The sequence below is a fragment of the Myiozetetes cayanensis genome, unplaced genomic scaffold, assembly GCF_022539395.1.
Source record: "Myiozetetes cayanensis isolate MyiCay16 unplaced genomic scaffold, myiCay2020 scf10, whole genome shotgun sequence".
Classification (NCBI taxonomy): domain Eukaryota; kingdom Metazoa; phylum Chordata; class Aves; order Passeriformes; family Tyrannidae; genus Myiozetetes; species Myiozetetes cayanensis.
In genome coordinates, this window is record NW_026086605.1 from 19,176,303 (window position 1) to 19,203,256 (window position 26,954).

Below are 26,954 nucleotides of genomic sequence, written 5' to 3' on the forward strand. Positions count from 1 at the left end.
TCCTCAGCTGAATTTATTTTATCAGGCACAGTAAGTACTACAACTGAAGCATCTAGCACTAGTGAGGGTAAAGCAGAAGGAACGGCTGGAAGGGATAAAGGAGAAACACGATGTATTGATTTGCGCCATACGTGGGCCTGACAATGATTCACGTTAAGTGGGGGATAAGTTGGGAGTAGCAGCTTGGAAAAGAATGTGGGAGCTATTTGCAAATGGGTGTCTGCAGTGAAAGTGCTTGCACTTTATTTATAGGCATTACATCTGCTGCATATGCCTCATAAATGATTTGGACTGCTTCTTTACTACTTTCTTCTGTGCTTAGAAGGGCTTCAAAGACATACTGGAGGAAGGAGGAAAAAGAGGGTGAATTTTTTTTTCCTGCATCCTCCTTTCGTCTTGGTCCTTCACATTAATAACTTCTATAGCATTGCAAGGATGGCTGTTCACAAGCCAAGAACCCTGAGGGCCAGAAGCTCTTGAAATAGGAGAAAATAAAGCTCCTGCCTTACAATGTTTCTTAAATGTGAAAGTTCAGCAGAGAAAAGCTCTTGATATAAACTTGCACTATGATGATGATCAGAACCTTTCTTCCCCTCCAGTCTTCCTGAACTGGCACAGGGAGAGTTTCCATGCCTTTCCCTTTGTCTCCTCACATATTAAAATGTGTGGTCTTCAGTTATAACTGAAGCCTGGTCTAGGCACTTTGCTTCTGGGAGGGTTTGGTCTGAGTGGTGACTTTTTTAACCGAGTTTTGGCTAGATGAGTGGTGTTGGTTTGGGTGGTTGTGGTTTTTTTGTTTGTTCCTTTATGTTTTGTTTTTCTTTGCAAATTTGGCAACCACGGCTGTGTTTTTCTCTGAGGAGCAGAGCTGGAGACCCAGTGTTACAGTGCCCAGGAGCTCTGTCACAGCGCTCCTGTATGAGCTACATGCTTGTGCAAAGCCAGTGTTCTGAGTGTCTTAAATGGGCCTAAAACCTTAACAGCTAGTCAGGGTAGGTCTTGCATAACTTAAAACCTAAATGGAAAGTAAAGTGGTTAATGTAATTAGCACCTCCTAATAGGATAAGCTTGTTTTCTCTAGACTCTGCTCATCCGAGGGAAGCTCTGCTCCTGGAGACCAGCCTAGGGGAGCAGAGGCGACGCTGACCTTCAGTGAAGGTGCCCGAGAGCTGTTTCTGGCCTCGGCCTCTGCCACGGCCGGGCACGCTTCTGTCCCGGCTGGGGACACCGAGGCGGCTGCACGCAGACTCCTCCCTCCTGTGCGGGCCGGGCCGTGCGCTGCGCTGGGACACACTGGCACTCCCCGGGAGCCTCTCGGGCCGAGCGGGAGGTGTCCGTGCTGGCTCTGCCCCTGCAGCGCTCGGGCCGGGCGAGCCGCGGGTCCCACCGCCCCTCGGCGGTGCCCGGCCCCGCGGCACTCCCTGCCCCACGAGCCCCTGCGGCCGCCGCCGCTGTCAGGGCTCGCCGGTCGCGCGGTGGGCGTTGCACAGACTCACATGACGCTTTGGGCAGGAAGGGACCCGAAAGCCGGTCCCGCTCCACGGCCGCTCTGGGCAGGGTTTCCCTGGACAAGGGTTCCCGGAGCGGGCTCTGGAACACCGCGGCCATCGGGAAGTGCATCCGGGTTCTGCTCCGCGCACGCGCGGCCGCCCCGCGTCCTAACGACCATAACAAGCGGCCCGGCGGCGCCCGCCCCTGAGGCGCCGGGAGCCCCGCCCCTCGGGCGCGCTGATTGGCCGAGCTGCGTGAGAGCGGGCGTCCCATTGGCCCGCGGGCGGAGCCGTCACGGGGGCGGGGCAGCGCGGGGGCTGCCGGGCGGCGGCGCCTCCCGGTCTTGCCCCCCCGGCGGCAGCGGCGGCTCCCGCTGCGCTCCCGGTGCGCGTCCCGCCCGGCCCGGCGGGTCCGGCCACTGCGGCGGGCGGGGGCAGGAGCCGCGTGTCCCCGCAGCGGGCCCGGCGGCGGCAGGTGAGGGGAGACCGCGCCCTCGCTCGGCGGGCTCCGGGTCCTGGGGAGCGCGGCTCCCGCGGGGACCCTGCGGCGGGAGCGCCGAGCGCGGCGGGGCAGAGGATCCGTGCTCGACCCGCTCGGGCCCGGCTCCACCGGCACGGCGGTGCCCCTGCAGGGCAGGGGGCCGAGGTGCGGGCGGCGGGGCCCCGCGCCCTGCCCGAGGTGCGAGGCCGCCCCGAGGCGCGGGGGCGGCGGGAGGGGGCGGCTGCTCGCTCGCCTTTGTTCGCGGCCGCTCCGCTCGGCTGCCCGGGATCGCCCGCCGCCCCGGTGCGGCGCTGGGCCGGGCTGCCGCCTCCAACTCTACCTTGCCCCAGCCTGGGCCAGTCCCTGGGTTTGTGTCTTTTTGGAGTTTTTCCTCCGTCTCTGACACTGCCGAGGGCTCAGCCCAGTAGGGAGGTGTTGGGCGTGAGGTTGTCATGTCGTTTGTGGAAACAGAAACAAGGGTAGTAGGTTGCACCTGGAATGCTGACTGAAAGCAGAGTCCTAGAATTACAATGTCACTAATGTGTTTTGTGGTTATCTTGCACTACCTAGGTAGTTTCCGAATAAGCATTTTATTGTCCATCAATAATAAATTGATATTCTCTCTAACAGTTATGTTCAGATGTTGTCAGAACTGTGTTTGTTTGCTTTATAGGTGAAAAGTCCTAAAGATGAACAGCAATGCACCACACGTGTCTTCAAAACTGACTTGGCTAGAAGTGGAATGTAGTTTCCTGACAGATCTTCTTACAAGGAAGTTGTAAATCCTTTCTAATGGCCAACAAGAAAGAGCCTCCTTTTTTCAATAAGGATAGTATGGGACCGTTTCACTACAAGCTTCCTTTCTATGAAACTATGGAGCTCTTCATTGAAACGCTCACAGGAACATGCTTTGAACTGCGAGTTTCCCCCTTTGAAACAGTCATTTCTGTGAAAGCTAAAATTCAAAGACTGGAAGGTACTATTCTCTCTTATTTCAGTGTAAACTTTATCACTTCAGAGGAAGAGAGGAAGTCTTGATTTAAAAATTACAATTGCTAAAATCAAACTGGAAAACTTAAATGTCATGTTTAGTAGTATGTATGTAAACTAGGTGCTCAGTTTCTGATTTAGATTTAATTGGAGTTGAGTTGTTTTTCTGTTCTTTCTTTTTCCTTTAAGTTCATGGCTCAGGCTTCATTGGAATTGCTGTGTTGGCTCTTCTGGTGGGTTGTTGGGTTTTTTTATACTCAATTATTAAGGTTTAAATAAAAAGGTTATGGATTCTCTGACCTAAGTTGGTTGTTAACCAGCAGGGTTATAATCTTGAGCCACGTAATATGTCTCTGTTGTAACTGAGCATACTTGAGCATGTAACTTGCTGCTATGCTTGTTGCTTATTAGGTTAGTCAGTTTATGGGTTTTTTATGATACTGCAGTCACAAAAGCAACTGCAGTGCAGGCAAATCCCAAAGGCAGCTTTAAGTTACTGATTTGAATTTTCTTTAGGTGAGTGATCTTTTGCTGTTAGAGGTCTGGCTGAGCAATGCTTTGTCTTAGAGTGGTGAAGTTGAAACATCTTGCAAAATGAAAAGCTCCTTTAAGTTATGGGGCCTGTCCTGATGTTTATGCAAGAAGAAAAGGTGTAGGTTAGTCCTGTCTTACTCCTTTCTCTCTAGGGTGAGAATGATCCTGCATAAAAAGATATGATTTGAAATATTTAGATATACATATTTTAACTACTTTCAAGCACTGCATTCTCTTCTTCACTTTGGAGGGGTTAAAGAACTATAGCTGCAGAAGCTGAGAGTATCAGAGTTGCTCATTTTAAGAAAAGGGATCTTCTCTTTGCCTAGTATACCTGGGTTTTTCATCCTTCTGTCTGTGTGAAACCCATCCTCTGGGAGATGTAATATGATGCTTTAGACTTGAATCTAAGATACTCTCATCTTATGGAAATCTGCTCTAAGGGATGGGGAAAAAAAGGTAACTGGCACAAGTCTTAAAACACAGAAACGTTGCAACAACAGGGAGATCCAGTAGGGAGATCCACATGGCAGAAGCTCCACCATGCAGGTAACTGAGTTCACGTCCATCTAGGTACAGTAATGCAGCTGTGTGGATATGCTTTTGTTTCCTGTGGACGGGGCAATAATTAATCACAAGTCAGAGAATGCGTTAAGATGCTCCTGGAGGTTAGAGGTGAAACAAGAAAAGGAAAGGGTTTCTCTTTTCTATAATTGAATGAAGGTGTAGGAGAGATGCATAGAATGCTAACTAATTAAAACTGAATTAATTGAATTCAATAAAATTGAATTAAAAGATGTAGCATAGGCAGTAGAGTACAGGAGAAGGCAGGTTATCTGGGCAGTGTCTCTGAAGTAGTGAGCTTTAAAGGATACATGAAGAGATCAATGGGAGATGTGAAGAAGAGAAATTTGTATTTCTTGTAGTCCAAAACATAAGCCTGCAAATACACATACTGAATTATACCTGTGACTTATTGTAGGCTGGGTGTGCTTAGCTTATAAAAGTGTCATAATTTTTTTATTAGAACAGCTCAGTAATGAAGTTACAATATTGCTTATTCAGAATTTTGTTCACATACTGTAATTTATAGGATGATAAGGTAATTATGACTTAGGTGCCTGCTGTATAGAATTAATTATTAGTAAGTAAATTTTATTAAACATGGAAGATGAGTTCACTGGTGATTATCATTTAACTACTAAAAGTCAGCTGAAATACCTTGATACTCCATAACAGAGTTAAAATATCTAAGTAATGTGCTTATTAATACAATTTATGGGAGACAGTGAAAACGGATTGATCAGCTATGTGTGGAGGGAACAGATACACAATAACAAATTAATTTCATGTTGCACTTGTGGTTGCTATTGCATATAAAATAATAACAACTTTTTAGTGATGAAGTTCTTATTATAGTGCACAAATTCGAGCAGTAAATTACTCAGGTGGAGCAAACATTTTAAATTTGTTGTGATTTAGCATGGGAAGGAGAAAGTTTACATCTGCTCCTATTTCTGCTGCTGGTATTCACTTTTTGTTGTTGCATTGTGTCAACTTTCGTGGGGTGTGAATCTCTCTCATTTAAGCTGTAGTTCTGCCTGGAGAATGTTTCCTATGCTGCTGGAAGACTATCTAGGGTCCCTAGTATGTGTATTGTCTCTGTGGACTCATTTAGGCATTGAAGATGACAGTGCATAAGCATACAAAAAGACACGTTTTGAAAAAATGAGCTGCAACCTGCAAGCTCCGAGAAAAACATCTAGAATTTTATCTGAAGTTTACAAATCTGCTCAAATGTTACCAGTACCTCTAATTCTAGGAAGCTAATAATGAATTTAGAACAATACAAATTGATCTTTTTCAACAACTGGAATATCAACGGCTGTAGATTGTCTGCACTGTAATAAAAAAGCATAATATGGATGGCATGTTAGGCATTTTGTATACTTCAGATGCTGTTTGTCATTCTTGGTGCCTATTAGCAATCTGATATGGAAAGGCTTTGTTTAGACAGCTGTGGTAGACATTGGTACCTTACTAAGAAAGAGCTCCACGTTTCCAGCTATCTGTTTTCAGTGGGTTTTAGTCACTGAAGTATATATGTAAAAACTTACTAATGGGTTCTAATTCATATGAAATTTCAATGCAAGTCTACTCATAAGTTGAAGTTAAAGCACATCTGATGGGTCAGATCCAGGCATTTGTCCTCAAATATGTTCCATACTAAATAAGCAGAAGATTTGTTATAGATATTGACTTTGAAGCCCCTAGGGTAAATCACTCCTAGTCTCAGATTCACTGAATGAGCCTTTTAAAATGGTTCACTATGGAAGAAATAGCCCCCTTTGTCTTTTCTGGTGGCATAAAAGCTGGAATACACACAGCCACACGTTGTGCTGCTGGCAGTGCTACCTACTCCATTGGTTTTACTTGATTATTTGGTTTTGAATGCAGGATCATGTGTTGATGGACATGGATAGGATGGTATCCGAGTTTCAAGGTGGCATGAAAGACTGAGCTTTAACCCATGAACAGTACTAAAAAAAGCTGGGTTTTATTGAAAGTGGAAGTAATGGGGTTTTTAAAACCAAGATCTCTTTTTGCTTCCTCCATTGCACAAATCCCTGTAGCTGCTGGGCTGGACAAAGTTTAGCGTTCTTCATTCAGAAACACCAGTTATTACACTGGGTTTTATAGACAGAGCATTCAGGTAGAGTATTCCTATAATAATTTCATCTGTTAAAGAACCATAGATAATAACTGTAAACATGTTTGCTTGGTAGGACAGGATTGAGTCTCAAGGGAGCAGGTGGGCTTTGGGATTTGGTGATGGTATTATTGTTACTGGCTTGCGGGAATTAATTTGCATTCTTCAGTACAGAGTGTTAAGGCATTCATTTACATAGCTAGCTTTAAAATAAGAAAAAACCAACTTGGTCATGGTTTGTTCAGTGAGTACTTGCAACTGAATTTTATGGTCTGTGTGCATGGAAACATCTACATATTTAGAAGAAAATTTAGGTGTTCTCTTGTTCTTGTATTATTGTAAAGGGGAAAACAGAACCAGCTTTCAGAATACATCCTAATTTCGAATGCTTGTGTTCAGCAGGGAGTGACAGATGCAACAATAATTTTGTTGTTGTACGTGTGTGTACTCTCAATTCATCATATGAGTTGTTATTTTTCTTTGGTCTTTTTGCTGTCACTATTTTGCTGCCTATGTACAACAACTTCATCTTAAACAAAAGGAACTGGAAGAATGTCAGGCAGACTTCATGTGGATGTTGTAATTTCTTTCAATATTCTGTGAATTCACAGTATGTCATAATGATATTTATTACTATTTGCATTAGAGGAAATAGCTGTGCTTCTGCCAGGACTGGAGAAGTGGATCATGCAAGTGTAATGAGTTTGTAACAGAGTCAGTCTTGCTTTCCTTCTGTTTACTTCTTTTCCTCTGTGTCTTCTATTTGATTTGTCATTTGCCTGTTTACTGTGCTGGTAGATACTAGAAGTTCATGAAGTGTTTTTTAAGCTTGTGCCTTGTCTGAGCTGGTAAAACACTCCTGTGAATGCAAGACTGTCCAGATCAGATGGCTGCCCAGGGCAGAATCTGGAAGGTGTAAAGTAAGGTCACCTTTGTCAGGAAATTTTTTGGACTTGTGTTCAGTTACTGCTGATTTGCTCTTGTTAGTCTCTTCTTTGTCAGTCCCTTGGATGAAGAGCAGGTCAGTGCTGACTGCTATTTACACTGCCATAGTTACTGTCACGCAGGTCAGAGATGGGGGGGTTGACAATAGGAAAGCAGTCCTGCTACTGTGACTTGTGAACCTTTGCACCTCTTACTAGTGTAGCTAGTTTCTGAGGGAAAACAAGACTGTCAGCCCCACCTCTCCTTAAGCAGAGGCTCCAACAATTTCAGCGTTGAATGAAAGATAAGTACACTGTTTGAATTTTGACTGTGAAATGTTTGGAGTGTTTTTAAACATAGTAACCTTGTACCCACAACATAAAATTTGCTCTGAAATCTACAGGGATTTTCTTTTTCTGGATCAGACTCAACCACATCATCTGTGGTGAGCCTAGTTAGCATGCCAGAAAGAAGAGTAAAGGAAGGAAGCTATGCTGATTCAGAGACAGCATAGAGTACCCACTTCTCTCTTCTCCCCCCATTTTAGTAGGTCAGATTGTCAGTGCATCTGCAGCTGTTTCAATCGATAGTCTGCAGACTCTTCTGTCTTCCTGTAGCTCACTACACATTTCACCTGCCTAGCTCACTTCCATTTGAGCAGTGAGATGTAGCTTGTTGCTGTACTTACCTCTCAGCACTGATTTAGAGCAGGCCAGGGATACTGTCATTTGCTGCTTAGGGGGAGGGATAGTGGATGGGTATCTCACAGTTCTCATTATTGCTGGCAGTTTTACATGCTGATCCCATGTATAAATGTCTCCTCAAGAAATCCTTACTGTAATCCAGAAAAGAGACAGCTGATGAATATTTTGCTGCCTTTGAAACTATAAAGCACATACCATTTCCTCTGTATATAAATACAGAATTCTAAGAAAGCAGCATGAAAGGGAATAAGTAATAAAGACGTGTCTGTTTCCAATTACAGCAGAGTATCATCTTTTCATCTGTTCATTTCATGAAAAATACATTGTCATTGTTGAATGAGCAAAAACATGTTTCATTCCAGTATTGCCAGCTGCAAGCCAGCCTTTTTAACAAATACTCTCTCAGTTTATCAAAGTAATTGGAAATTGCTCCTTAGAGGCTGCTGAAACCATAACAAGGGAAGACAGTAATGATTGTTTGTAATCAGAAGAGTGCAAAACAACACAGAAAACTTCACTGTAGACTCACTAGCTCTTGCCAGCTTGGTTTTTTTCTTACAAGGCAGACTTGAAACATAACCAATAACCAGCTATTAAATAGCTGGCAATGTAGTAGCAATTATGTTAGTCTACGATATGAACATATTCCCTTCATAAATATCTTGTGGACTTCAGAGAATATAAGATTCTTGTTAAATGCCATCCAAGTGGAGTAAAGTTGTGTCGATCATTCAAAAAAGGGAAGATCTGGATATGAGCTGTAGTGAGAAAAGGAAATTCCAATTTCTAAAGCTTAAAGAATAACAATGACAGTTCCTCCAAAGTGCATTCCTCCTCCCAGGGACATCTCCTTAGCATGTCTCCTACTTGCCTGTTTAATCTTCTTGAACTTTCACCAGAATCTGGTCTCCTTTTTCTCCTTGCAGGTGATGGGTGTTTGTAGCTTTGTGCCTTTACCTAGGAAGGGGCTACTTAATCTCTTGCCACAGCTTGCTGAGCATCCTTGCCAGCCTTCAGAAGCTGAGATGTTTCTGGAAACTAGCTGAAGAGCTCTGATCTTTGTGTTTCCCTCTTGCCAGATGTATTTTGGGAGGTTTTACTGTGTGGCACTGCTGCTTGCATCTCCGTTTAAGTATCTGAACATGCAATGAATAAAAATATAAGATAAGGTTATTTTAAGCCTTTAGGAAAATACATTTATAACTTTTGTTTCTTAGTCTGAGGAGAAGTGTTTAGACCTTTTTGAAAAAGTAGGTCTTGGCCTCTGTAGATTTTCATTTTAATTAAAATTTATCCGGAATGCACAGTGAGATCTTAATTACTTGGGTTTCACTAGACAAATTGAACAATTTTTTTGATGCTGGAAGGATGATTTTTTTTTTCAAAGACAAAAAAAAGACATCTATTCATCTTCCATTAGCCTTAATTGTATTTTTTTGATGGTCTGAGATGTCTCATCCTTTCATAACTGTCCTCATTTGTATTCTATCCAAAATTTGGAAGGTGGTAGCATCCTAGTAAAAATGTGTGAAGACCTCGGGTTGTACCCGCTTATGCTTGTTATGTTTAATGTGTATTATATTTGTATCTAATGAGTTGACTATGCAGGCAAAAAGCAACAAAAGTTACTTGTGTAGGCTGTGGATTTTTTGGTAAGGAGCAAATATTCCGTATGCGTACTTTCTTTTAACAAAAATGGCCAAATTGTCCCAGAGCTTGAGTTGAAAATGAGTATTACTGGATATTACTAAAATGTTCTGATAGCCTAAAGAGCACCCAGAACAAAAGCATTTGTAGGACGAAGTTTAATTAACCTCTGTGGTGCTAAATTGTACGTGTGAATTCTCAGGTTCCAAACCAAGCTAGGATAAAAACACATTTGCAGGTGTGTCACCACTGTAATAGAGCTGCCACCAGTCATGTGAGTGTCTGCACTGTGGATAATACAAAATATCAGTCTGTGATTAAGTTATTCAGCAGTTCTGTAGGTAGAAGTTTTATCCTGTTTTTCCTGTCAATAGACATAAAAGTTCTGAGGTACAGATAACAGGAAAAAACCTCCCTCATCTGATGACTGGAAAAAGGAAGTATTCAACAAGCCTGAAGCAGCTGAACACTTCTGCAGACCCCTTGTTGAGGCAAAACATAGAACTTTGTGTGTGAGCTAAAGCCTTCTGAAAACCTTAACTTTGTTTTTAATAACTAATTGGAGGTTGAGTATCATGACTAAAGGCTACTCAAATGCCTGTCCTTGTCCTGCTTCCTCTCTTCCTTCTCCTGTGATGAATCCATCAGCCCCACGCTCTTTAAAAAATTAAAACTCTCCAGAAGCCCTTCCACCAACTCCAATTTTTAGTTTTGTTTGTTTTGTTTAGGTATTCCTGTCTCTCAGCAGCACTTAATTTGGAATAATACGGAACTGAAGGATGACTATTGTTTGAATGATTATAAGTAAGTATAGAATAAAATTATGTTTCTAATTAATATTTCTAAATTATTGTTAGCATAAACAACAGAAAATGCTATAAAAATTATTTGTTATTTGCAGCATTTCAGAAGGCTGCACTCTGAAGTTAGTTCTGGCTATGCGAGGTGGACCTGTTAACACCAGAAGAGGTAGGTGTTAACTAAGTTAAAAATAATGGTCTTTCAGTGTCTTATAACTGTAAACAGCTTCTCTTAGCTAAGCATTTTAGACAATCAGACATAGTTTCAAATTAACTGGAAAAATACTCAGCAAAAATGGAGGGATTTTTTTCACCATCTTTTCTTTCTTAGCATACCAAGAGTACTTTGTTTACTCTTTGTTTATTTGTCTGTATAGAATCATGAAGCCATAAAATTAGCAATTCTTCACTTGAAGAAAAAATTATACTGTAATGTCATTATACAAATAGATTTTAAAATATGTTGGTAAGAATCAGGCATAGTTTCAGTCAGATGATAAACTTGGTTATGTACATCATCTATATAGAAATGAAAATGGAGAAATACCCTTGATAACTTTCACTTGGAAGAAAACTCAGCATATCTTGTAGGTTGGGAATTTCTGTTATAAACTGAGCTGAGCTCTCAAAGTTGACAAAACAACACTAATAATGTTTAATAATGTTTTGGGTTTATTTTGGTTTTTTGTCTTTGTAGTTCCTGTGAAAGACCCTATCAGGGAAATGGCTGAATACATGGATCCTACGCGAGACAAGACCTGGGAGAAAGTGCCATCCAACAAACAAGTTACCTTCTTAGTATATCGAGAAGGAGATAGGTTGAATTTCTTCCGTGTGGTTGACCGGGGTGATGGCACTTTAACACCGTTATCTGAGTCTTTGAGGTAAAGTTGGTTTTAATCTTTAAATTATTCTTCAAAAGTGGGTTGCTGTATAATTTTCAGCTTTATTTGTTGACTTTATCAAAAGAATATCTGGAATATGCAAGAATTATTCCCTAAGGTCTATTAAATTGCTTTAACTGGGGGGCCTAACGGCACAGTAGTGCTTTGTGGTCAGTGGTCATGCTGATGGTTCTCTTTATCACTGTGTGCATTAATATAGTGAGATAAAGCTGACCTCATACTTAAGGCAATTCTCAGCATTCCAACCCTTTCTGAAAAGCAGCATTTCACAGGAAAGTCACTTTTACCATGTAAGATATTAAAACCTTCAGTTAAGCACTTTCTCTTCCATCTTAAGGCGTTTGTTTAGTTTTGTAAACATTTCTCTGTTCACAGCAGAATTTTTTTTCCTATGCATATGACTTGACCAAATGATTAATCAGGAAGACAGTAGGTTGGCAGTGCAAAATCCTGTGGGTTTTGTTTGTTGGGGGTTTTTTGTTCATTTTGGGGGGGTTGTTTGGTTTGAAGGGTGTGGCTTTGTTCTGGGGGTTTTTTGGTGGTGCTTTTTTTGTGTGTGGGTGTTGTATTTTTTTTTTTGTTTTGGTTTTCTAAAATGTACTAAAGTAATTACTGATAGAGCTAGCCTTTGGATGTAATTAGGCCTCAAGTTAGCTACTGTTGACATACCAAGCTGTAAGAATCAAAGTGCTGTTATCATCAGAAGAGCAAGTATGTCACTTAACCTACTACGTTGTAGTGAATGGTTTAGTAGTCTTTTTCTAAAGCTATCAAAATTGGTAATATCTATTAAAAATTATTACATTCTGGTTTTATACTGCAGCTTTTGGGTAGGGTTTTTTTATCCCCTCAAGGACTTAATAATTATACAACTGTGAGGAAAGGAGTCCCTATTCTGGAACAAGCTAAGGCTTGTGCTAAGTGACTATTCTTGTTTCTGTTTGCAAAGTGAAAGCAAGAGCTTTGTACTGGGTTTGTATTCAGTGATACTAATCTTATAAACTTCTATAAAAGATCTGTACTTAAAAACTACTGACTGAATGAAATACCAGGGTTGAGTTCCCACAGTGTTATACAGAGTAGAAAGACCTAGTGTTTGTTATACAATTACTGGAGAGAAGGAAAAGATACAAATAGTTTTGATCTGTGATCTTTAGGCCCCTGCACTCTTTCAGTAAATAACCACATATGGTATTGTTTGTAGGTTTGAAATAGGTTAAACCAAGCATGATTGAGAACTGACAACCTTGCTGCTGCTTTGGGCTAGATACACTTCTGCAAAGAGCAATCCAGTGTAATTCTTGTTCTCACTGATACTCTATTACCACATTGTTCCTGTTTAATGTTTTGACTCCAGCAAACATCCAAACCAATCCAAAAAGCTGAGACTGTGGATGCTAAATGAGTTATTGCAAGGAATTGTCATAAGGAGTTCAAACTTTCAATTTTGACTAGAACTGGCTTCCTGGTATCCACCTGCATGTTCAAATCTTTGTGTGTATGTGTGTTGATTTTCACACACACACCCCCCTTCCCCATTTAAAACTAGTGTGGACAATTGTCTTATGGTCTTAGTACTTTTCCATTAGGATCCCAGTGAATGGATTAAATATTAATTTGAGATTGGCTAAATGTTGAAAATTGGAGGAATAAACTGCAATCTTTTGGCTCTCACAGGGCACCAGGGCAAGCCTTTCAAAGCATAGCAGCACATATAAAACCCACATACATTGTGCTTAAGAAATGTGCTGTCACTTGTCAAATGAACCAGTTAGGATGAAAACCGTGTGAGTTGTTTCTATTTCTCTGCGCTTTCCATGGGAGATCATTTATTAGCTTTTCTACTAAGGCAGACAGTAATTTGGAGAGGGAGGAAATCCTTGTCTTTGAATTTGTTATTAAGGCTGGGTTAGACTGTGGGAAATGGAAAAAGCAGCAAAGGGAGGAGAGAATGGGAACAAATCAGACCTTTTCATTTGATCTTTATAGAGGAAGGCTATGAATCACGCTGAATACTAGCGTTTTCCACACTGACAGTTAAATGTGTGTCTGTGTGTGGGTTTACTGATGACTGAGCATTTTGAGGCATTTGTTTATCAGCTTCTCTCACTCTGTGTGTGTGTGTGTGGAGCAGGATTCAATGACTGAAATTTAGAAATGAGACATTGGTTTCAGTTTTGTTTTATAGGTCTCCAGATCATTTTATTTTATCTGTGGTTGAGTTAATGGTTAAAACTTGACAAAGTATAAATGCATACAATGAGTGTTGAAGTTGTGGTGGAGGATGGGCAGACACTGGTGCCAAAAGGGTTTCAGCAAGCTAGTAATTTTTGAGACATGCATTTTAAAAGCAAGAGTTCAGGAATGTTGACACCTACGGAAAAAGTAAATTTAAAATTTACTGATTGGAAAATAGGCTGAAGGTATCATTTAGATCAAAATTCCCAGTCCAACTTTTACAATACATTAAAACAAACAATCCTGTCTATTACTCCTTTTTTTTTTAGTGTTTTTGACCTCTACTTAGTCAGAAAATTGAAAAAAAAGGGATAACTATTATTTTTACATTTTAAAAAAGCAAAAAACAAACAAACAGAATAACCACAAACAGACAAACATAAGACATACCACTTTATTTCCTATCCTTACCTTGAAGGAAGGGAAGTTCAACAATTTATTTTGAGTTGGTGACTTAAATCTTTGAGAGTTAAAATTTTGAAATTATTTTTTTTAGTGTTGGTCAGACATGCTGACTGTCCCCATATGGAACCATTCAGGTCTTGGTAAGAATTGACTGGTCTATTTTGCTGACTCTTGCTTTGAATTTGCTGCCATCTTGCTCTTCGTGATGTCTCCCAACTGTGCTGCCTTTGGAATTTTGCTGCATCTTAGGGAAATGGATTTGCAGAGTCAGTACAAAAAATACTGGCTCTTGACTAAGGGCAGCAGAGTATTTTCAAGAATCAGGTAAGATGCCAACTCTAATTAGTGATTTTTTTTTTCTTTTGGTACTGACTTCCTCGTGACCTTTAGTTCTTCCTTGATCTTTTTTGAGACTAGAAATTTGAGTTAAATCTACTAAGACATTTGTACAAACACAGGGGAATTGCCTGATTGTCATGATTTCTGGATGCTGACAGCCTAATGGAAGAATTAAAGCACTCCTTAAAATGTACTACATACAATGTTTAAAATGTATCAATTTGTAATTAATTGGACGCTCCTAATGGTTCTTTCATTTCACTGTCAAATGTTAAAATGTTAGTGATAATGCTTTATTGCTTCCTAGGAAAGTCAAGTTAGATGCTGATTTTAAAGCACTGAGGTTTTGCAGTCTTTTAGAATGCAGAATGAAAGAAGGAAATGTCATTCTATAAACTTCCAGTGACTACTGAGTTAAAATATTTTGTCTTGGGATTAACAGTTCTAATCTATTTATTTTTTTTTCCAAATGTGAGACTCTTTGGAAACCTAAACTGATCTTTATCTTTTTTTTTCTTTTTCTTTTTTCTTTTTTTTTATATTTTGAAAAGGAGAAATAGAATATCACATCCACATGGGTGACCCCTCCATTTCCATTTATGGTGAGAACACCCCTCAGGATGGATAGAAATTTGGACTTTTCCTTCCATGCCAGTGTCTGGTTAATTGGAAAACTGATCAGCTTGTTGTCTGAGTCACACACTTAACAGCTTTGGCATATCTTCAGGAGACATTTGTGGAACTGGATATCCCCTTCTGGGGGAAAAATATATAGTGAGTGTGAACCAACTGTATATGATATAACAACTTCCCAGAAGCGTAGCTATGTTCGGATTTCGGCAAGACCACTTTGCTCTTACAAGGGATGCTTATGTGGATAAGTGGATTTGAAATGTCTTTGCATACAGTTTTACATAATGCTTTGTCAACAGATCAACTACGGATATGACTTCCTAGTTGTGAGAATACTCTACATTAAAAACATAATTAAATTACTTGATTAGATGGTGAATACAAACTTTCTTTTATTTTCAGCAGTGGTTCAGTTTATAATATATATGCTGATGATGAAGATGAGACAGAGGCATCACCTTCTGGACAACAGATTATTGAGAATTCCATTACTATGAATAAAATGAAACTGCTCAAGGCAAAGATGGAGAACATGAATCTGAGTAAAAAGGTGAAAACATGATTTCAATTTTTCTGTCATAAAACAACTAGGGCTTTTCTTGTGCTGTTTTTTCTGAAAAGCAGGTCAGATACTTTGCTGTCTTGGGAAGTGAAGTTATTAAAGATTTCTCATCAGTTGTTAATGTAAATATTCTTGTATAAACATTCTCGTAAGGAGTATTGGCTTTCCTTAGATCTACCTGTCCTAATTGAAAGAATTCACTACTGGTCCTGGATTTATTTGCATGGGTGGGCTTTTTGGGTGGGTGGGTTTTTGTGGTTTTGTTTGTTTGGGGTTTTTTTCCTTCCAATACATGAAATAGCATTGTTTTGTAGTACTGCTCTGGTAAAAGTCAGTGTTTCTCCCAAATGAAACTTAACTAGAAATACTGTAACTAAAAAGCCTATAAAGTGAAATACAAGAATGAGATTACCCTTATTGGGTTTGAGGCCTGAAGTTCTTCTGGATAACCTTAATGGCATTCTGGCTTCCCTTTTCTATTTCTCTGACATATAACCTATTTACTGAAAAGCATTTTCTGACTGTAATCTTTTATTTTAATATTCAGATGTTGGGTTGAAGTTTTGATGGCTAGTAACATATGATGGAGTAGAAGGAACGATTTGATCCTTTCTGGCCTTACGCTGTCTGAATTCCTCGGAATATGTTCTCAGTCAGGTCTTTGAATGCAATTGGAATTCAAATACTAATTGTTGTTGTATCTGTGGGGTTTTTTTATTTTTGTTGGTTTGGTTTTTAATAGCCTAAGAAGACTGTCAAGGTGAAACCTCGTCCTCCAATAACTCCTCGACCATCTAGTGGCTCAGTGGCTGCTGCGCGTCACCGCTTTTTACGAGTGCTCCCCCATATCGGACAGTCGTGCCTACCTCCTCCTGGGAATTTGCATCAGTCGGAGTCTTCCCAAAACGCACTTTCAGCATTGGCTACTTTGGCCACTGCTGGCAGAACAATGCCATCCACAGTTAATCACTTCCTTAAGGAAGATGACACTTGGCAGAGCAGCTCTTGGTCTCAGCCAGTTGGTACCATCAGGTTACCACCAAAAATATCGCGCGTCGAACTAGAAAATGCAAAACTACCTACAAATGGTGTTCTGACTCCTGTGTCATCCCTGCCTGCGAATTCAGAAAAAGCATCTGAAAATGTGACCTCAGCAAGTGAGGAGGATGCTGTTTTATTTCCAGATCTAACAAATGGAGAACTATATGGAACAGAAGAAGAACACCTACCTGAATCCAATGCTTTTACTTTTTTAACGGAAGGAAGCACCGCTGAACAGTGCAGTGAGATATATGATATGGGAAAAGTGAACCCAGAGCTTGAACTGCCTGATGGAGACAAAGAGTCTAAGGTTGTAGAGCAGCATAGAAAACCTATTGGCAAAGTGCTGGGCACTGCAGCAGTGGAGACTGGTCTTCTCCGTACTCGTGAATTAAGTCCTCAGAAAAATCTGCTTTTATCACCCCTTCGGTATTCAGCACAAGCAGCGTGTCACAGTTCTCTGAAACCACAAGCACAACCCAGATGCTTTGAGGCTAGTAACTTGAGATCTGCAGCCTCCCCGAACGTGCTTCAGTCACTGGAAGTACGTAGTATAGCAGACTCCTCTTTTCCTAGGACTGCTAGATTTTGTAGTGTGAAAGTAGAGTCACTTGGCAAAAGACCTGATGTGATTTCTAAAGCAGAGGATAGGGACGTTACAGATGTGGCTAGCAAGGCATCCAAAGAATCTGTGAGTTCTGTAAGTAACTTAGGATTTCTGGCTTCGCTGGCCCGAAGCACAAACAGGGAAAGTTTACAGAGTTCCTGTGGGACAGGCAGGTTTCGGACTTCTGGTATTGCACTACCTACAAACCTGCAACATTTTCAGGAAGAAAGCTTTAGGAAAACTGCTCCTCCAAATGAAGCTGCTGAATATATTCTAGTGAGTATTAATGCATCCAGAGAAATTGAAGTTTTCCTGTCTCTTCTGGTACTGATGTTACAAAACTACTCTGTGTGTATGTATGTGTCTTGTCGGGAAACACAGATGGGGAGAAGCGGGAGGTGTGTTTAAATCCCTGATTTGTCTTAAACTGGTTTTTGAATTTCTGTTGGTATTTAGACTGCCTTATCTAAACAGGTCCTGGAAGTAATTTTTCATAGATTAAAGTGTTTGTTCAGTTCACAACTGAAATTATTAGTTATTGTAATGATAGAATTATGAGTGTCTGTGTTAGAAGTGTCATCTGGCTTCTGCTGCTCACTAATTGTCACACTGAGTGTGCCCTGTGACTGGCACCATATGTGCCAAGCTTCAGCTCTCTAATGTACTTTGTTGTTTTGAAGTATGGGGAGGTTTATTATATAGTCATTTAGGGTAAAGCTTTATATTGCAGAATGTTAACTTAGTCTGCAGAAATTGTCTTGGACTCTTCGTAGGTACATTGATTGATGAAACATTGATATCAAATAAGCTGATACCAGACTGCCTAAGTTTTCATTTGATTTCCATCTGCTAGTAATTTCCATGTGGAAATTTTTTTTTTTTTAGTCTGCGCACGGGCTTGGAATGAATGGAAGTATGGCAGCTGTAGGGAAAAGAGTAGGTAAGTAACTTACATAATAATTAAAGATGACTCTTTAATCTTTCCTGGTATATCACACATAAAGAGGACAAAAATAATTTATCTTTGTAAGGCAGGTGGCTTTTAGAGTCCTTGTTGTTTTGCACTTCTATAGCATGACTAAACTTTTAATATTTTTAAGCAATTCTTTAAAATAGAGATGGCATCCAGATCTTATGTTAAAAAAAAGCAGTTATGTCAACTTAAACGTTTTTAATACCTAATGAATCCCACATGTCATCTGTAGATATAAACATGACTTTTCTGCGGTGAAGTTTCCAAACGGTCAGTTCTGTGAATAGTTCTGAGTCTACTAAAATTGGAGCCAAATTTATCAGTAACATTGTCTTTAGCTCTACAGCCTGAGCAAAAGAAAAGCAGGGAAGAAACAATAAGGGCATGGATGCTAAGAACGTTGATATAGTGGAGATATTTTTCACTATCTTTTGTTGTGATCATCATTCTTTCCACCCTAATCTAGGCAACTATGGAGTGCTTAATGCTTGACATCTACTGAAAATGAATGTGTTATGCCTAGATATTAGTTTCTTATGTGATTAATTCTTCTGGGAGGAAAAGAATTGTCTACATTAATGCTTTCAAAACTCTTAAGACAGTGAGCTAAAGATTTTCAACACATTTAATTTTTCTTCTTCACCTCTCTGACTTGCAGCTTGCAGGTTTTCTTTCTGTATGACCTAAGGAAGAGGCAGGCATGTATTTTAGGATTTTAAGATCTAGGTATAGAGAATGAGCTAGAAAATAGATGTTCAAATAGTAACTGCAACAGGAAAAATGATGTAATTGTAGTGTGGGAGCACAAGCTGCTAAAGTAGTGGATTGCGCCTTTGTTTCACAACTGGGGTGCAACTTTGACTTGGCAGACAATTAATAAGCAGGTCTGTCCTTAGCTACTCCTTGGTAAAAAGGTGATACCCTAAAAGCCATGTCTGCATGATGGGAAAGCCTGCTAACATCAGCATCATTTTGGATACAACTATGAACAAGACACTATTGTGGTGTATCTTCCAAAAGATACTAGACATGAGAAAGACCAAGTTAGTGTCATCATATCATGCAGGCTCTTGAGAGAGACATGTCTGTTGTGTAACTGGCTGAGGGACAGAGTCAGTTTTCAGTGTAGTTGCTGTAGGGACCGTAAATGTAAGGGCAGGTGTATTGTTTTTTATGGTCCACATGGCCATCTGTCTTCAGGCTCTGTCTCTTCCAGAAACTGGGCTAAATGAAATAATTGCTTTTAGATTATGAAGTTGTTAGCATGGGCAAACATAGCTTGGAAGTTTCGATGTTAGGTAGCAGTGAGGTGGGAGAGGATAGTAGTGATGACTGCAGTGTGTGGTGACTGCCTGATGCTGCTGTTGAATGTAGCCCGCTGTATAACAGCTAAGAAGTGACTTATGTTGGGATTAGAAGTGTCCTGTACAAAAAAATGCTTCTGACCTCATCACTTTTTGGGAACATCCTGACAATAAAACAGTAGAAACACTGAAAGAATGTTTGAGAGGATGCATTGCTTACTTTCACTGTCCCAGCATGTGGGAAATACGCATAAGCAAGTTGTGGACAAAGACCTTACTTTTACAGAGGGAAGGAAGATACCTTTTCTTTACATGCTCTCCAGTTAATAAAGCAATGGCCAAGAATTACAGGGCAAAAAGAGTAAAGTAAATTTTTAAGTATAGAAATTTTACAAATAATCTGCGAAGTGCCTAATGTAAGCATAGCTAAACAGAGGCCTGTAGTGTAATACTATACTTTCCTTGCAATTACAGAGTACCAGCAAGATTTTAAAATGTTGCAGTACTTCTTTGGCAAACTAACACACTGAATGTACTGGGTGCTACTGGAATGCCCAATTGATTCTTTATAAAGCCATTGTGTGCAGTGGTTTTCTGAATCACACTACATGTGTTCATTTTGCATTTGGGAAGACCATTATCAGATGCATTTCTTAATTTCTTCTTAACTTCTTGCTTACGTGAACTTTTAACAGGTGTTAAAAATAACAGTTCTAAGTCCCACATTGTGATGCCTCTTTGTAAGGTGTTGATAGGCTTGAGGTGTGTTTTCTGTTGTGGCTTTCAGGGTTTTTTTTCCCTCTCTCTGTTTAGGCTTTGGGGTTCCCACCTGAAGTATTCTAAGAAATGTAAAATGAATCTGGGTTTCAAAAGATGACTTTATTCACAGACTAGTTAAATGTTAAAATAAAATGTCTTTGCTGTCTTTCTACTTCTGAAAACAGGTGAAGCAACCTATCTTCCACCTGTGAATGGTTTAATTCAAGCAAAAAAGAAAATTACAAAGCACTGCTTTCTTTGTGGCAAGAAAACTGGATTGGCAACCAGCTATGAGTGCAGGTAGGCTGAGCATATAACCACCTGTTACTTAAAATTGATAGCTGAGTTAACCAAAAGGTTTTCTTTGCTGCATGGTATTCCTTAAGGATAGAAGATTAAAAGGCAACCTTCAAAAGGGTTGAATTTCTCAGTTCAGCAAAACTGCAGGAATTAAAACTCAGGAATGTACCTGTTCTGCTTTTGAGGTGTATGTTCTTCCAGGAAGATCAAGAAATGAAAGGTATTAGAATGGAAGATGTCAGGAAATAAAAACACGGTAACAAAAAAAGAACAATGACATTTTATACTGGTGTGAGTAGAACTTGTTACAGATATATATTCTACAAAGTGTCTTGACAGTAATGATATGATTAACAACTTGAGGAAAAACTGGCTTTGTTAGAGCTGTTTTTTCAGAAAATCTCTCTCAGATGTGGTTCTATTGCAACACATTTTCACAGATTGTGAATTTATGCAAATTTATATTCAACAAATATTTTATGTGTGTTCTGTTTTTTGCAAGACTTCAGTCACCTTTGAGCATGTAGAGCATTTCAAAAGCAGAACATCAAGTGCTGGTCCCCCAAATCATGACTTCCAGACAACACTATGAGACCTGGCACTTGATCATGATCATGAGGGGAAAAAAACAAACAAACAAACACCAAACAAAACCTAAACCAAAAACCCAAACCAAAAACAAACAAATGAAAACACCAAAACCCCAAACAAACAAATAAAACCCAAGAAAGCAAATCACCAAAAAAAGGCCTGCATTCTCTGTTCATCTTGGTTTTCCACGAATTTTTTCCCTCAATATATTTTTTTCTTAGTATTGTTTCCCATGAGCTAATCAAGGTTGGGGGTTAATCAACTGTGAGTGCTGCATTTGGAGCTGATCTTGGTCCATGCCAATCAACGGCCAAATGAACAAGACTTCTACCATTGGAGTGTTGTATAGGAGAGTTTCAGGGTGAGGAATTGCTTCCCTACTGACTCTTCAGTTTTTGATTTTGAAACAGTTTTGGACATTGCACACTCCCCGCTGAATGAATAGCTGCAAGCTCTTCTAAAAGTAACTAAGCAGCTTGCTTAAGATAAAAAATGAAGGGGAGAAATTACACATCTCCAAAAATAGCATTTGGTTTGCTTTGAGAAGGAGCAACCATATGACCTTTTACTGGAAAGGAACATGAACCAAAGAGAGTACATTTGTGTGAGAGAAGTGGTGATTATGGGACCAAGAACCAAAGAAATGCAATTTTACTACCAGGCACACGAAGCCACTGAAACAGTAGCTGAAGAGTTTATTATGAACCCAGATAAACAGATAAATAAATAGGGGATTACAGTCTAATAGTGAAACAGTAAATTGGATAGGTAGCACTTAATCAAGAGAATTCTGATTCTGAATGACGTCATTCTTTTACTGTCAAGAAGCATCTTTATTGAAAAATTAGGCTATCAGGATACTAATATCAGTCTCCGCTTAAAGCACTTGTCCAGATCAGATACAATATCCAAAGTATCTTTTCTCCTGTTAGGAGGTCTTAGCTGCTGAGCTGTCAAGTTTGAAGGCAAAAATCATAATCTTAATTCATCAAAATTGCAGCTGATATTGGATAGATGCACCCTTTTCCAGTCATATAGGAAGTTATGTTCCCTGTAGTTAGTCTGTCTGATGTCTTTACAGATGAATAAATCTGTATTTATTAACCTTAAATGACTAATCTGAGTTTACGCCAGACAGAAGTTGTGCCAAACTAAACAACTCTTTTGATGGTGTGAATGATGTGTGGCTTTGAATTAAAATCCATTACATGGATTTCACCTGATGCCATTATTTTAGTTCCATGGTTTTGTCCTCTGAATTCCACCAACTGATGTTGTGTGAGGTCTTTAAAAAAGAAAGAAAGTAAAACAAAGTTCATAATTCTTAATTTAAAAGTGTGTTTGATCCTTGCTAGCTGGTTCCAGGAGTACTGATCTTGCTTTGCTTACCAGTTGAAGAGGCTGTTGGGTCAAAACTGCAACATTCAGTTAGAAAAATCTTGTTTTGTTTACCCCACCTGTTAGTGTTATCAGTCAGGAATGTTAAGAATCCAAACAGCTATGTCAAATAAGACATGATTAAGCAAAAGCGCTCCCAGCATGTCAGAGCATTAAAGATCTTCTTGTATCTTCTAATATTTCTTCAGATGTGGAAACAACTTCTGTGCAACACACCGCTATGCAGAGACCCACACCTGCACCTATGACTATAAGAGTGCAGGGCGAAGGTATTTGCAGGAAACCAATCCCATCGTTAGTGCACCAAAGCTTCCCAAAATCTGACATGGTTGTGCTGCATGTGGCCATTCTGCTGTTGAAGAACTGTGTTGAATTGAGAGAAGCACTTGCTTTAAACTGCATAATTTTACCATGCTCCATATTTGAAGATTTGCCAAGTAACAAAAGCACATGAGGATGCATCCTATCGAAGAATAATGTGAACACTACTGCAGTTAAGACTTTTCTTCTTGAGTGAATGAAAGGTTAAAAATTAGTTTCTAAAAACTTACACTATGATTAACTGTTACTGCACGTGTTGTGTTTTATATTTGGAAAAGCTATTTCACTAGACAAGTCTTTAAAGATGCACTTTACTAACTTTATGTATAACTAGAGTTGAGGGGGTGTTGTAATGAGGGTGTCATGTAATGTCTTCTGTACTCTTGCGTTTTTGTCCATTGTGTGGTATCTTTTAAGTTATTTCACTAGAAAGGTCCTCCTCCTTCCCCTTTCGTCAAACAGCCTGTTTTGAGATTTTTAAGGGGATAGTGTGTTCCACCTCTCTGTTTCATTCTGATTGGTATTCATACATTGTGTGTCCATTCTGAAAATTACATATCATCTTAATCACATTTTCTTAAAATAATACTGTTTATATGACAAGTTTGTTTCTAAATAGAAGGTTCCCTGTTTGTTGCCATTAAATATAAGAAACAACTTACTTTAACTTTTTTTGTAATCCTAGATTTTTTTAAGACTTCACAACTTGGTTTGTTAAGATGTTGAATGCTGTTACTGGAAGAAATTCTAATAAATATTAAATTTTATTCTGGTTTATGTGTTATAAATGCACAAAATAACTTGTCTCATACAGCATGTTTCTAAATTAAAAGTTGGGCTCTGTTGGGAGCATATATATATTTAATTTTTTTTTCCACGAGTTCATGCTGAAGAAGAATTCCCACCAGCTTCATCAGGAATAGTGTGACCAACACTGTGTACTTTTAAATAAACCTCCTGAAATCTTACAAATGTACGAGCAAAGGCAAAATGGATGTTCAATAAATGGTATATGTTAAGCTTTCTCCCCTCCAGCTGATACTGTGTAAGGGCAGTTCAGTAAATGCATTAGACACCTCTAATGAACATGCAGCTACTGCAGAAAGTGATGCTGGAAGAATATACCTACTAGAAAACTTCCCTAATTCATTCCATTAATGCTTCTGAAATATTTCTATAGAAGTTTTATTAAGTGTTCCAGTATAAAGAGATAAATAAAAACCTACAACAACCCACCAAAACAAAAGAAATCCCCCCACACTATATGTAGGTAATCAAATGTCATTCATGATCCCTGTCTTATCAAAGTCCTCAGCTACTTAGTTGGTTGTGGTATTAAAATGGTCTATGCTGCACTCAAACAAGAGCAGCTTATGAGAATGAAAGTCAAAAGTTGGACCAAAAAAGAGACTTGGTGAAAGAGGGAGAAGTAACTCGAAGAATCTTGTCCTTGTAGGAAATCCATTTGGTGTAGTCTACTAAAACTTCTTAAACCTGAAGTTTTCACAGAATGATGAACTTGGTAAAAAATGTTTGCAATCATCCTTCTGGGCAGTGATAAGATAAAAATATAGTTCTGTGTGTGTGACCTCCAAGCTTATTATTACTGGAGAAGGTTGCATATGGTATGAAGAAAATGTCATTACTGAGCCATGCTAGATACCATAAACATGCCTGTAGTTTTTGTTTCCTCTCCAGCATGGGACAGTACTTGATGTTGAAGGAAAAGAATAAGGAGCATGACAAATGTACTAGTGATTTCCCAACAATTTCTCGCGTGCAGCTCAGCAACTTTCTGAAGACAGAAGCATTGTTGTTTTTGAAGGTACAGTAGAGATCTGGTAAGAAGTAGAATTAAAAGATATCATCTGTCATCACTTAGTCTGATTTTGCATGAGTAAAATCGTCAGGAAACTGTTTTGCAGTGCGTTAGAATGGCCATACTCAAATTTTAGTAACACTGCATAACAGATGTGTGGCAGGAAGTCTGAGTCACATCTCACTTTTGACTCTCCCTTTCTGCATATGTATAATGAAGTGTTTTTTCAGAAAATGCAATACAGGAATAATTTAATTTCCCTGTGTATAGCTTCTCATAATTTTTATTACAGCTTATTTTAATTATCCTTAATACAGACATTTCTTCTGCAGAACTCTACTGGTTTTGTTCTTGTATCAATACCATGTTACAGGCTTCCATTTTCAGCCAGTAGTACAGCCCTAAGAGCACTTTAATTTGTAATGAACTGTTTCAGTTGCTAATTTAGATGCTATTGGCTTTTACCAAATCCTGTGTTAGATTACGCTATGGAATAATTACTGTTTACTGTAAAACTTACCTAAATGGTTTAGTTTTGAGCATTAATCAGTGTTCCATGGTGCTACACATCTGCTTAAAACAAATGATTAGCTTTTGTGTGTTTGTTCATGTAATTGGCTTATTGTACTGATAAAGCATTTACATACTGGAAGTTTAGCAGTTACTTTGGTGTGTACTTCTCTACCTTCCTGCCACCTATTTTTTGCATGCTTCATTGATGCTTGAGAACCTATGAGGCAAAACCAGGCTGGTCTCTTGTTGAATGACCTCCAGGATTCCTGTGTCAAATTTATAAGAACCACAGAGGTGTCAGAAATGCTTTTGGATCTTGAATTAAATATTTCCTTTTTCCAAAATCTTTAGAAGCCCATGGTGATAAAAATCTCTTCTTGCAGTTTCTGTCTGTTCAGTTTGCAGTCCCCTGTGGTGTAATTGCACTGGTGCCTTCTCTAACAGTCTTCAGTTGTAGACAAGGCTAGTATTGTTAATGCTTTATATTACAGAATGAAGTTTTTCTAGCTTTTTTGCATGTCATGAACTAGACAATTTGGTTTCTTTTCAAGTTTCTTTACACTTGTGGGTGTAAATGGTGGATTTGGCGTTGCTTCTGCCTGTAAGGAGCTGCTTCTACCTGCAGCTTTTGTGTTGGGGCATGTTTTTCCAATCTTTATGTAAATCAGGTTCATCTCAAGATGCATTTGGCAGTTTTTCTGGTATCTATGTTAGCACTGAGCCACAGTTGCTTACAAGAGGACATATGTAACCTGAGGACTGGAGCCACCTGCCCTACAAAATCAGGCTGAGAAAGTTGGGACTGTTCAGCCTGGAGAAGAGGAGGTTGAGTGGAGATGTGATAGCAACCTTCCAGTGTCTGAAGGGCACCTACAGGGAAACAGGAGAGGGACTCTTCATCACAAACTGTAGTGATAGGACAAGGAGTAATGGGTACAAAGTGGAAGAGGGGAAATTTAGGTTAGATATTGGGAAGAAATCTCTTACTATGAGGGAGGGTTGTTTACACATTGGAACAAGGTTGCCCAGGGAGGCTGTGGATGCCTCAACCCTGGCAGTGTTCAAAGCCTTGAGCAACCTGGTCTGGTGGGAGATGTCCCTGCACATGGCAGGGGCAGTTGAGACCAGATGAGCTTTTAAGGTCCATTCCAACCCCTTAACATTCTATGATTCTATGTGAAGCTGTGGAACAGTTGTGTGAGCCTATGCTACTGCTGATTACAGTAGTTTTTACCTTGATTGTAGTTTGGGGTGGTTTTGCAATCTTTGTAATGGTTGGAGTGTTGTGTGGAAAACAGTGGAAAAGGTACTACCTTATTATTATTAAAAATATTATTACTTATTGTCCTGTTTAAGGTTATTGTCTAAATAAATCAAAATATGTGTTTAATAGGAAGATTAACTTAGCCTGTTTCATGTGAAGCTGGTATGTTTAGAGATATTGGGAGATTGTGAATGGTAACCCATCATTTTTAATATCTAGATCTGTAACTATTCACTTTCTCAGCAGAAGTTTGCTACCTACACAAGGCAAATATACAAATAAAAGGTTTTGCAAGCAAAACTTTTTAACTAAGCAGAAGTTCTTTTCTGTGCATTTTGCCAGAAAAGAGCAATTGCTTGGAAAGATAACAAGCGTTGTGTTTCAATCATGACACATTACACAAAGGTCAAAGGATGTCGGAGGAGACCCCAGTCTGAGCATGGATTTGGGAAAAATCAGTCAAATGTACAAAATGGTGACAGAACTAGGTATTTATAAAGATGCTTAGGCTATTTATTATTACTGGGTTTAACCTATTTTATATTCCTAGCCAGTCTTTATTCCCTAATCAATGAAACATGGATTCCTTTCTTTATCAAGTAGCCTTTTGGGATGAGTATTTCAGCAAGTTGGTCTTTGCCTTCCCCATTGCTTTGTTTACAGTAGGGTGGGTGCTTGCATTATTTTTTCACTTGAGGGAAA

The 26,954-nt window shown here is 39.5% G+C and overlaps 1 protein-coding gene across 3 annotated transcripts; it reads left to right on the forward strand.

The window, feature by feature from the left end:
• The first annotated feature begins 1,825 nt into the window (after positions 1-1,825).
• ZFAND4 (zinc finger AN1-type containing 4) lies at positions 1,826-26,954 on the forward strand. 3 transcript variants are annotated; one of them, XM_050338741.1, is made up of 10 exons: positions 1,826-1,965; positions 2,645-2,947; positions 10,209-10,284; positions 10,382-10,449; positions 10,978-11,164; positions 15,203-15,350; positions 16,105-16,947; positions 17,896-17,950; positions 20,232-20,346; positions 22,524-26,954. In XM_050338741.1, the coding sequence occupies exons 2-10, from the start codon at positions 2,764-2,766 to the stop codon at positions 22,657-22,659; spliced, it is 1,812 nt and encodes a 603-aa protein (XP_050194698.1). In that variant the 5' UTR covers positions 1,826-1,965; positions 2,645-2,763; the 3' UTR covers positions 22,660-26,954. The 3 variants fall into 3 exon arrangements, with proteins under 3 accessions (XP_050194698.1, XP_050194678.1, XP_050194688.1); XM_050338721.1 differs by having other exon boundaries at positions 16,105-17,286; positions 22,524-26,934; XM_050338731.1 differs by having other exon boundaries at positions 15,206-15,350; positions 16,105-17,286; positions 22,524-26,932.

Bases quoted from the DNA above. Each gene is read 5' to 3' on its own strand.
- ZFAND4 (XM_050338721.1), top strand. From the start codon at position 2,764: ATGGCCAACAAGAAAGAGCCTCCTTTTTTCAATAAGGATAGTATGGGA. The intron at 2,948-10,208 runs GTACTATTCTCT...TGTTTTGTTTAG, and splicing joins TAAAATTCAAAGACTGGAAG to GTATTCCTGTCTCTCAGCAG. The intron at 15,351-16,104 runs GTGAAAACATGA...GGTTTTTAATAG, and splicing joins ACATGAATCTGAGTAAAAAG to CCTAAGAAGACTGTCAAGGT.